Source organism: Lepeophtheirus salmonis, chromosome 1 (assembly GCF_016086655.4).
Source record: "Lepeophtheirus salmonis chromosome 1, UVic_Lsal_1.4, whole genome shotgun sequence".
NCBI lineage: Eukaryota > Metazoa > Arthropoda > Copepoda > Siphonostomatoida > Caligidae > Lepeophtheirus > Lepeophtheirus salmonis.
The window spans coordinates 39853595-39866176 of NC_052131.2; the positions used below are offsets into that span (position 1 = coordinate 39853595).

Below are 12582 nucleotides of genomic sequence, written 5' to 3' on the forward strand. Positions count from 1 at the left end.
TTTCTATTAAAAATAATATTAAACCTTCTGAAAAAGATTTTCTTTGGCATTCTTTAGCACTTAATCCTGTACAACTTGAGGGCCACTGTGTATTTCGAATATTATAAGGGTTCTTTGATGATCAAGGAAGCGGTAGTGGAAGAATTTAACATTCCTCAGAGACAAGTAGCCCACAACCCTTGGGTGAATGTGTCTTCTAACATAATAGAAGGGGTTCTTTGTGCTTATAAATGCGGCTAAATAGCAGTTTTAACTGCCTTGAGGACCAGTCCTCACCTGTACAACGTGAGAGCCAGGATGTATTTCGGGATTTTAGGAGGGCTTCTTGATGCTCAAGCAAGCGATAGCAGAGAAATTTGACCTGCACAACCCGTGGGCCAGAATGTATTATGGTATATTAGAAGGGTTCCTTGGCCCTTAGAAATTCAGCAATGGTAGAGTTCTGACTGTATTTTGGCCAATTACTTCACCTGTACTACCTGAGAGTGGAGCTTTATTTGGGATATTCGGAGGTTTCCTTGATGCTCAAGCAAGTAGCTGAGAGTTTGCGAGTTCGGCGTCAGACCTAGAATGAAGAAATTACTTCCACTTTACGTGAAAGAAAAGTGCCTAAATAATGTTTATATTTTAGTATACTCATACACATAAAACTAACAAGAGAATAATGCTTAAAATTTTAAGGTCTTCATTTTTTGTTTATGTTAAGCAGAAGAATTCTTAAATCATTTTTAATTTCTTAATGTCCCGGGCAACGCTGGGCAAATCTACTCTAGTTATTATTATAATAAGAATGTTAATAGCTAATTTTTAATAAGGATATATATTCTATAAAGACACTCATCAACAATGAGACAATTGAAATAAAATGTAACGATCTGCACACACCTAATTCAGAGATTTTGGTAAAAAAAATAAAATTATTTTACCCCTTTTTCACAATGGTCAGTCGCAATTTCATATGACTATGACGTCATAAGTCGTACCGGGGGGGGAGGGGGGGGGGCAAACTCCCTTGACACACCTGTACACTTCTGAAAAACATACTTATTTGTTATATAACTTGATATTAATGAAATATTGCAGGCGTGTGTCTATAGAATAGAACGTGTATATGGGGTGCACTGTACATAGTACTACCTGATGTAAATGATATACAAAATTTTAAAATTAGGAATAATAATATATTCGTATTAATGAAATATTGTAGACGTGTGGGTATAACAGGATTTTATTATTGGTCTCTTATGTATTTATTCATGATTTATGTGCGTATATGTTAAGATTTGAGTTGAATGTTATGCTGGTATGCTTAAAAATATTTCTTTTTAGTGAGCGATCCTTTGGACAACCAGCATATTAATTTTTCTTTGTGCAAACTTTTATTATCATTTTCTTAATCAAAAGGTCTTTATTTATAAATATTTAGATGTACAAAAATAGAAATAAACACATAAAAGGAAATTTGCGTTTGTATAAAAAACATCATTTAATATAAGAGTTAAAAATTAATGTCCTTCTAAAAGCCCTAAAAACTCACAACAATTAAATAATCCAACTAAAGTACAAAGTTTCACATAAACATGATCCAATACTATTAGCCTATTAACTTATTAAAAAAAACAGCAAAACAACTCAAATGAATAAAATAGTAAAAGAAAATGCCAACTTAATTCGTATTTTCTTTCCTATACTTCTTATATCGCTGAATAATTATCCTTAGAGTACATCCATACCCAAGGGATATCGCTGGAAAATATTTGATTAATTCGGTGTCATAATTCTACATGAGTCTTGCAATTTAGGAAATCTCAGTGATAAAGCAGTGTATCTAGCTACAGCCAATATTAAGATAGTCCTTAAATTTCTTCAGTCAATCACCCTATCGTCTTTGAGTTGTTGAACAATAAAAGCTTTACCATTACTGACAACCCCCCTAATTCATTTTTCCTCATCTGAATTCTGCTTCCTATAAGTAGGAATACCAAAGAATACAAATGCTTCCCAATATACTGGCTATAAATCTAAAATATACTTGGAATTAAGTAATACAAAATCCTTTATATTTTTCAAAAGTGGACAGGAAAAGAAGCGGTTTTGATATCGTTATAAATTCTTCCAGTTTTTCCAATATATAGAAAAACTGATCAACTTAGTCGATATCTGAAACTGTGAGGTGAACTTCCGACCGTCATTGATACCTTTCAGAGAATGCATAATCCTCCTCCCCCATATATGTATTCCTTAATGATAGGATTCTTCAACACTTCATAATTAAATTATAGATACCAGGGAGTAAGTGGAAGATGCCATCATTAAATGTAAGAACGTCATCGTTGCGCGTCTTATCATTCAGGAATATATAAGGAGATTTTTAAAGAATGACTTTTTGTTTCCATTTAGGCGGATGACATCTATTGTACTATTGGAGAAAATTCAGGTAATTTACTCCATATAATTTTTTGTGCAGATGCCCAGTCCATGGAGTGCAATACCACTGGATCAATAGAATATTCTGTACCAAACATCAACATCTTATAGACGGATGACTCACTGATGAATCTCCTACATTCCAAATAAGTTTTGGATGTGATGTCTGTAAAAATCTTTATATAAATTTTTGGTAAAATATTTGACAGTAGTACTAATCCTCCTCCTAGTTGAGACCGAGGTCTCTTAAGCTCTTCTGATAAAAGAATCATATTTTACATGAGTTAACACCGCTCCAATATTGATAGCATCTTTTAGCTCTACAATAATCATATTCTTATATGCTAGACAAATACAAATTCCCAACATATTTCTCTGCTCCAGCTTGAAGATTTCAAATACAGCATTTTCTACATCTTTATTAATAGGTCTATTAGGAAATTGACCATCGTCTAAACATATAAGATCTATAATAAGACTATTTCTATTAGCTTTCGCACCCAATTTCTTTTTCAATGCATGTAAATAATTCGAGTTAGACGTTCCATTTCTATTAGACGAAACACCTAAAGGACTCTAGGCCTAGAGTGGACACTCTAGGCAAGGAAGGTAGGAGTTAGTAGATCTCATTTATGATTGGCTTAAAATTAGAAGCTGCTACATGTTCCTTCAGACCAGTTTTAACAGGCCGTATTACCCCTAGTGAAAAGATAAGACTAAGGTCGACTACATCACAACAATGACACGATATTATAGGTCGTTATTAGGAACATAGTTTTAGATTGAATTGTTTGTTTTTCCCTTGCCAACTCTTTGCCTAGAGTCCCTTAAAAACACCCATCTTAAAAAGGAAAATATAGTAATATCCTTAGCAGGAACTACCAAACCTCCAATGAGGGATGTCAATCATTAGGATAGAGCGCCCAATGGGGGACTTCTAAAGATGCGAAAACGCAAAAACGAAGTTGTCCGACTCTCCTTCAACAATTGAGACACAATACAGTAAGTATTTTCATTCTCTCATTCTTTAGGAGGGAACACATCATATGAATTCATATCAGTATTATTGTATTGAGTAGCTACGTGAGAAGGGGCTCAATAAAAACGGAGAGTAACCCTGAGGATTATCTTCTCCCGGGGGGTTATCTTCTATATTATAAAAAAAGATGGTATTTGATACGGTGCTAATTACTCCGGTCAGTGCCGGGTACTACCACTAGTACTAAATAAATAAAAGAATGAACAATTTAAGGAAAATTCTAGCAATTATTTTAATTTTTCTCTTCCAGTATCAAAAACTGCGATTTGCTTGATTAGACTTATTGGCCCCTCCACTTTTTAAAACGGTATGCTGAGCCAAAAATGCTGATAGAAAAATAATTAACACCTTAAACAGAAAAATAATTAATACCTTAAACTATATAACTTATAGCAAAACAATGTAAAATTGACTAATTTATTTCAAAAATATTGATCCTCCAATTAATAGTTTTACCCCACCAAATTAGCTTTTATCCAATATTTCGAATAAAAGTTGACAAAAATTATTGTTTTTTTTTCACAATAATCTGCATTTTGTTATACAGTTTTAATATAAATTTCTTGGCTGTATTTGTACTTTATTTAGTTCTTCAAATGTTACTTTCATTTATCACATCAAAAAACCTGGCTTCTTTGTCCGAGGTTTTATGCATAGTTATATACGTTTATATACCTTGAATGACAATATTAAGTAGAAATCTATAACAATCACCTTAAAAACCTGCTCTAAGGAAACAATGTCCATGAAGTTTCCCAGCAATAAAAATATATTTGTTTCTTTTGTAATATAACATATTTCATCGGAAAATAAGAACAAAACATAGTTATATCCACTCAACGTAATGGTAATCCAACTACAACTAGAATGAACATAAAGTGGGTCTAAAAACTTCTTCCTAATTTCAAATTGAATTATGTATCTCATTTTTTTTTAAATTAAGGTCGATTATCCATATTTTTTACGTTTTGTGTTTACTTGACCTTTGACTTTGACCTCTCAAAATTAAATGGTCTATTAATTTTACCATCTTTGTAAGAAGTTTGATCAAAATCGATTGTAATTTTTTCTGTAATCTAGACGACTAACAAATTCAAATGAGCAATCAGTACCTTCCCCTAAAATGAAATTGAGTTATTTATCTCAATTTGTTCAAAAGTCCTTATTTTCTTTATTTTTTTTACTATTACACGCCTTAAGGGTACGTAGTCGGGATCCCTTCCCCCTAAAGCCACAGAAACCACAATTAAATACTGCAACCCGTGTAACATATACACCTAAGACTGGGATATATTTTCATTAGCTAAAATCACATCTTTTACAACAAACATTTATAAGACCAAAACAAGGCGCTAAAACTGTCTATAAAAATAGCAACACCGATTTAAAAAACGTCATTAAAATAGCCAGTCTTCTTAATGGTTTCAATATAGTTTAAAATTTCTTTTTTTACTAGGCCGAGTCTTCCATATTTCCCTCCTTATATGTACTCTTCAGGGCATTACACTCTACCCATAAATGAATTGGAGTCTCAGTTGTGTCTTCACACAATCTGCATGATACATCTTCCACTATTCCCGTTACCTCTAGATGCTTTCTTAAGGGAATATGCCCTGCAATGAAGCCAATTATAATGTTTATAGATGCTTTTCTGTTTTAAAAAATTTCCATTCCGATGTAGGCATCTAAAAGAATTTTGCTTGACGTTGTGTCTTCTATCAATTCCAGTTTCGATGTTTTCCTTATGTACTTATTTATCTTGGACAAAACTACAATTTTGGGCACTTCCACTTCCAATTCTTCTTGAATAGTTCCGCCATTCTTGGCAAGCGCATCTGCATATTAATTTCTTGTATACTCCCAATGACCTTTTATCCATGTTATTTTCACATTCCTTTTCAAACACTTTATTTCTTCTATCGCCCTAACTTGTAGACCTGTGAAGAAGCTTTCATTTTTAGCTATAGAACTAATAGCAGCTGAACTGTCCAGGAAAATGTTGATAGGCATGTGTACGAACTTTTCCATACTGCTGAGAGCGCGTAAAGTCTTTAAAATACCATCCAGTTCAGCTTGACAAACAGTATTGTACTATTTTAAGTTGACATAGCCGTCCATGACACAGGTATCTTCATAAGTTATACACCAGCCATATTCAACTTTGTCAACGATTTTTGAACCATCTATATAAACGTTGATAAATTTTGTTCTAAAGTTATGATCGATTATGCTTTTTTAAATAATGTTTTGTGTTACCTTGACCTCTCAAAATTTAAAGACCTCAAACTGCAACTATATATAATCGTCGTACCATGTTAGATCAAAATTGATCCATAACTTATGCCGTATTCTTGTTGACTAACAAACAAATACGGGCAAAAAGATAACTTTGTAACAATAGACAAATAAAATAACTAACAAACATTGGAGGTAATAAAAATCATAATAGCGGCGGCATCTGAATGTATCTGCAAGTGGGGGCCAAATTATCAAATGGTGGTGTCATGAGATGCTTTCGTATGACATTTTTTTTTTTTTTTTTTTTGGGAGGTGGCAGTTCTGTGACTAGATTTTTTTGTGTGTGGCGGAATTTTCTTTTTTTGACAATTTCAGAAAGCGTTTTTTTTACAAATGGCAAACTTGACAAATAACTTTTTTTAAAGACTTTTGCATTTAAATTTTTTAAGATAAAACGATAATTTTATATGACGATAAAAATAAAACATTCGCAATGGCCTCTATGGTTTTTGGCGCCACTGAATTATATAGTTGTTTTGTCTACTTTTTGCTTATCCGTATCTTGAACGCTGATTTGTTAAGCTTAAATTGAATTTTGTATTGCTGTGATTTGTGGACATCACTTAGACTTGTTTCCAAAATAATAAAAGTAATAATGGTATTGTTATATTTTCCTATGTTTTCCTTTGTTTCTGATTGTCAAGAGTAGGAATATTGTTTTTGATTTTTAGCTTAGAACTTTTTGATAATGTGCCTCAATGCATTAAATAACTCAAACTCGACATAACTGAATAATGATAACCTTTATCCAAAACTAGCATTCCTAAGAAATAAATAGGATATTTCTATTTTTTCTTGATTTTTGTGAGTTAACTTACAACCTGTTATTTTGGGAAGACGGGTGCATGAAAACCATGATTCAACATATTATTCCTTGTTCCGACTTAAAATGGAGTCTTGTAATACTTTAGTTCTAATGCCTCTAAAATATAATATTTAATTTTACTAAAATGAGTTTTAATGATGAAATGTAAATTTTAAGATAATGATGAAATGTAAATTGTTTGTTCCAAATAATGATGAAATGTATTTTAAGATCAAAAATGTGACAACCGTTGTTCATGGTATTGTTTGTTCCAGGCAATTAGACAGCTTGGTATAAATACTGGTATTTTAATGTCTAATAATTATGACATGGATGTCTATTGACATCATTTCCCCCCCGTTTGTCTCCACTTGCGTCATACATCCTTCTTCATAATATATACTTTATACACTTATAGCTTTTACTGAATAATTTGTATTTAAATACCTTTTTCGGTGTTAATTCTTTGGCAATAAGCAAATTAAATCTTATAATTGTTAAGATTAAGAAAAAAAAAAAAAAAAAAGCCAAAACAAACTTACATGATCTATAAAGTAATCATATACCTTCGTTCACAAATATGTACGTCGCACATATATGCCTCGTTGATGATGCTATAACTGGAATCAACAGGTTCAATTTTAATATACCTCATCTACACAATATACAAGAATTTTGATTTTTCTTTATTTCGGGCATACCAAGCCTATAACGTATATGATTATAAAAAGGGGAAAAATTTTATTAAGAAATTCAAATCAGTTCATTCCATTCTACTAGAAACTACTAATTAAAAATGTATATTGGAGTCACATTTATTCTCTTGAGTGCAGTCCTTGTGGGATTTTCTCATTCACAAGATGTCCAACAAGCACCAGCAGCGGCTCCAGCCCCTGGAGGAGAAGACTGTAATTGTCAATGTATGTCTTTAAAATTCCGAGATTCGAGAGGAACCACATACGGAAACTGCGAGAGGTAAGTCAACGTATGGAAATATACCATCATTTTACTTCCTACTTTGCAGCACGATCAATGGAGCTCAGTGGTGCTATGTTAAATATGACAGATTTAGCCCATGTCCTGATCTTCAATCATCCCGTCGTTTCAACGGACGCTATTGGTCCAATCATGCCTGTGCAACTCCAGCTGAGAATTCGCCTGAGTGCAGATTTTCTACTAGACCATCTGTTCCATTTGCATCTTCTCCAGCCTCTTCCGTTGCAAACAGTGGTATCGCCGATGATGTCTTTTAATCCTCTTTATCAGTTGTTTTCTTTTTTTAATGTAAAATATAGGATTAATTAATGTTTTTTTTTGTTTTTTTTAAAGTATAATATATTTCTCCAAAAATAAAATCAAATGTTCTAAATTCAATTGCACTTAAAAATGGTTAATCGATAATAAAAACTATTTCATTTTAGTCCCAACAAAATTCTATAGTCAATGTATATCTCAGGAACCTATTTCAATTCTATGATTCAGTTATTTTGGATTTTTTCATTTTATCTATAAAATGATAAAATTGTTTCTATGTATTGGTATGAAGTTAGAATACCAGAGTTGTACTAATTGAGTAATTTTATCATAGATTTGGACTTTGAGTATGATTAATCAGACTAACTCAGACAAGATAGAAGGAAAACACGGAGGCATGATAACTTAAAGCAGTCTGGTAATCTTTAACATAACTTGAACTCGGGAAAGATGGACTTGACTACAGCTCAGAATGAAAAGTCCAGTTCAAATGTAGGTGTGATGACCAGATGTATAGGAGAAACGATCTGAAATATAGAGTCCCAATGAAAATTAACAATATTGAGGATCTGTTACATTCCAGACTGCAGTGTATACGGCAGGAATATTAGAAACATTAGGCTATTTGATAATAATGGCATGAAATAGGATGACCCGAAATTCATCTGTAGTGAGATCAATAAATTCTTCTCTAAACTCTACTCATGTAACGATTGCCAGAAGGATAATAAATGCAAGAGATGCCAGAACAATACAGCTTCCTTTTCTGAGGTCTTTAGGTGTGAACCGAGTGATGATGCTGAGATATCAGAAGCAGTTAAAGATCTAACTGAAAATATTTGACGCACTTTGAGACTAAAAATGTCATTGTCAAAAATGCTGAGCTTAATAAATCCCCTGGGGCATCTAGCTTTACGTTCGAATTTTACAAAACCCTGCTCTACTCTATTTTTAGGAAAGAGTAATGCCTTTTGGGATTTTCCGTGAATTTGCATCGGAAGGACGGGTCATCTTGATACTAAAAGCTAACATGGATACTGGATACCTGCAGAACTACCATACGTTTACATAGCAGAATTATATATATATATATAATTTTCTCCTGTGTATTGACTAACAGAATAAATAGTATGACGGACACATAAATAAGCCCCTCCCAGTACGGATTTCTGAAAGGTAAACTTATGTACAACATTCCCTTCTCTGTACAGACTTTCCTCGAATCATCGAGTAACACCTCTGTGGTCGCTCTAGATTTTGCCGAAGCCTTTGACACGCTGTCTCATGAGTTCATCATTCCTACGCTATATAAGAAATGGTTCGGCGATTTTATAATTAGAATGGTCGGAGTAATCTTAGTAGGTTCCCGTACCATTATGAGGTATGGGAATCAATAGTTATTTTTTGAGAATACGAGAGGAGTAAGGAAGGGGGGCCCTGTGTCTACGTTGTTATTCAACGTAGGGATTGACATATCTCTTCGAAATATACAGCAAGATGACCGTATCATAGGATTTTTGGCGATCCCAGCACCACCAAAATGCCTCTGTTATGCTGACGACCGAACTTTGGTATTGGGTGGAAGCCCTTTCGATACAATGAAGTCAATTAGAAGAATTATAACCTTACCTAGAAAGTTATCCTCAACTTCCGGATTAAATATTAATCCAGGAAAAACAGAAATGTTGAGCACTTATGGAGGGCTGATAGAAAATGGATGGCCAAGCTTCCGTACCACAAGAAACATCAAACTCCTTGGAGTCTGTTTGGGGAATGAGAGTTGTTAAAAGAATAATGAGGAAATCTGTGAGGAAACTTGATCAGACTACCTCTTTCTTCACGAACTTCCACCTGAATATGTAGTACAAAATATCAGCCTGGAACTCTTATGTTGTCCCAAAAGTGTTTCATCTTCTAAGAGTAACACCATACAACGAGGGCAATCCGCTATAGAGAGATCATTTCTCCAAACGAAAAGAAGAAGGAAAATCTCCTATGATCCTATGATAGGCTTCACGGTCCACTGAATAGTGGACGACTGTCTGTGATGAGCGTCTCGGAGATATAGAAGGTACTGAACTTTTATTGGGTTAGAAAAGTGTGGAATAGCGAGGAACCCTGGTATATTATTCTCAGTGACTTCCTGAAAGAGAGACGAGTCTTTCGTATGGGCTTTGCTAGTTTTAAAAATGTTCTGGAGAATTTTGTATTATACTCTAAACGAATGCAGTATCTGTGTAAAGTGTTCATAGATGTTACTACGAAGTTTGGGTTGTCCCTCGGTTGGGAGTCGCCTATAGGAGGAAGCTTTAATTTTCTGGAAGTGCAACCTGTCTCCGCCCATATTGCTGTAGACGTTCGATGGTCGATCTTTCTAATTGATAAAATAGCTGAAGAGTCATTTAGATCAAAGTTAGATCATTTTAAGGGCTTCGAAAGGTCTCTGGTGCCGTTCAGGATGAAAACCTCGATAGTTTCTACGTCAGAGATTAGGAAATATTTCAAAAAATCAATGATGGCTCCTTTTTGGGACTATTTGTAAAGGAGAAACATCAACAAAGGAGCATATAACAGCATCAATTTAATACAAAATAAATATTTGACATCTTCTGATAAATCTTTCAAATGTCGATTACTCTCAGGAATGTCGGAGGCTAGGGCAAAATTCTTTAACGACCAGAGGAGTATTTGCCGATTGTTAACGAAGCAAAAGAGACTATTGACAATCTCGTATGGAGCTGCATGCTTTTAAGTATAACATATGAGTGTATCACATATAGACTGCTAGATAATTTTGGAGCAACAACTTGTACAGATGAATTTTTGGGACACTATTTTGGGAAGGAGGAAGGCAAAGTCAATCCCATTATTACAAAAATACAACAATTAATATATGCAAAAAGAGCTAAGAAGGACTTAAACCTTACAGACGTCATCCCCATTATTAAGTCACATATCAAAATAATTAAAGATATGGACTAGTTCTTCAGGTAAATGAAGACTATGCCACTCACGTTATTTTAATTTTTAATTGTTCTTCTGTTTGTTTTTTACCTTTATTTTTATTTTGATAATTTTCTTGTTTTAACCGTTTTTTTCTTTTTTAAGTTTAAAATTTTATATTCTATGCGATGTTCTAAGCCTTTAGTTTATTTCGTTTCTGAATAATGTATCGCCATATGGTAAAAAAAAAAATATTACGAGGTAGGCTTGAATCAGTCCCAAAATTTTGAAATTATGTCCAGTCTTAAATTTAAAAAGACACAGAGATGTGGGACCCAAAACTTGTGGTAGCATGATGAAATTACAAAGAAAAAAACAAGAAAAAAACCCCGGAATTTATATGGAATAAGAAAATACAACTCAGAACTTATTTGTGACATCTTTAACTACTATATGTTCCTATTCTTTTTATTCAATATGTCCTCCTTTACATACTTAATAGCCTCGACACCCTGGCAAACAACTTGGCCCCTATTGGCGATGAATGCAGTGTCCATGGCGTACCACGCTGTCATGATGGCAGCGTGGAGCGAATCCAAATTTGGAGGAATGGTGTGACATTCTTCTCATAGGCACCCCAAACTGCTAATTCCAGGATGTTAAGATGAGAGATGGACGAGGGCTACATAAATGCAGGCCAGATGTGTACCATACTATTTATGGGGAAGTTTTTGTTGACTTCCTACTGTTGTAGGTAACCAGGTTATTAAAAATAGCGGTGATAAAATCGTAATTAAATGCTACTACAACTTTTGGGTCTGCATATATGTATAACAAGTGAAGGAATAATTTGGCTAAGATTTTGTTTTTAACATTGCATCTTCTTTAAGATCGTATCCATCATGTCTTAAGCAAGCTATAAGAAAAATGTATATAAATAATGAACGCGCGTGGAGCCTATGATTGATACTGGAAGCACATGAATTTTTGTCAACTACTGTTTATGGAGAAATTACAGATGATTAATCCATTCAACCCAATCTCTATGGCCTCTAATCCCTTGAACTGTTGAAATTTATGCCATGAATAACCATCTAGGCATTTCTGTTGACAATTTTTTTAGTTATGAAATATATATCAGCTGTCGATATTTCTGCTTCGTTTCTCTTCATCAGGTATCTGAATGTTGATTGGTTGAATTAGATAGAGTTCTATTTAAGCTGTGAACAATTCCTAACAATGATTAAATTATAATTCCATGGTTGGAAAAAAAATGGAAATCTGCTATTAATTGATTTGAAGTCATTCCCCTGGTTCTGTTCGGAGGAAAGGCTACGTGATACAATAAAGGTAATGACGTGTGACACAATCTTAGGATATAGGTTTCTTTCTCTACACTAACACGTACAGGGAGCGGGGATCAAATTGTCGCCTACTTTAAACCTTGATAACTTGAAGACGACATTATCAAATAAAAAACCGGTTACCAAATAGGAAAGCTATTCTTGTCAGTTGACGATACGTAGTTCATTTAGCATCATGCCGTCATCATATGAGGAGATATTTAGCTATAAGTGGAACGAGGAGCTTTCGAGGTCCGCCGTAGTCATGGCATTGGTTAATAATGGAGGTGAAATCTCCCCTTCAACGATTGCTTCAACCTTAGGAGTGAATTTACGGACTGGTCAGAGTATCCGTAAGAAGCTAGAGGACATCTGGGATGTTGATGCCACCATAAAGAGGGCCCCCAAGGAGGAGGGCGCCGACAGGAAGGTCAGAGACACCGACTTTGTCGACAAGGTGAAGAAGATGGTTG

The 12582-nt window shown here is 34.0% G+C and overlaps 1 protein-coding gene across 1 annotated transcript; it reads left to right on the forward strand.

Moving 5' to 3' along the window:
- The first annotated feature begins 7215 nt into the window (after positions 1 to 7215).
- LOC121128038 (uncharacterized) lies at positions 7216 to 7943 on the forward strand. Its single transcript, XM_040723610.2, has 2 exons — positions 7216 to 7544; positions 7594 to 7943. The coding sequence occupies exons 1-2, from the start codon at positions 7366 to 7368 to the stop codon at positions 7820 to 7822; spliced, it is 408 nt and encodes a 135-aa protein (XP_040579544.1). The 5' UTR covers positions 7216 to 7365; the 3' UTR covers positions 7823 to 7943.
- The last annotated feature ends 4639 nt before the right edge of the window (positions 7944 to 12582 follow it).

Excerpts from the sequence above, each read along its gene's own strand:
- LOC121128038 (XM_040723610.2), top strand. The coding sequence starts at position 7,366 with ATGTATATTGGAGTCACATTTATTCTCTTGAGTGCAGTCCTTGTGGGA. Across the intron at positions 7,545-7,593 it reads ACATACGGAAACTGCGAGAG|CACGATCAATGGAGCTCAGT; the intron begins GTAAGTCAACGT and ends CCTACTTTGCAG.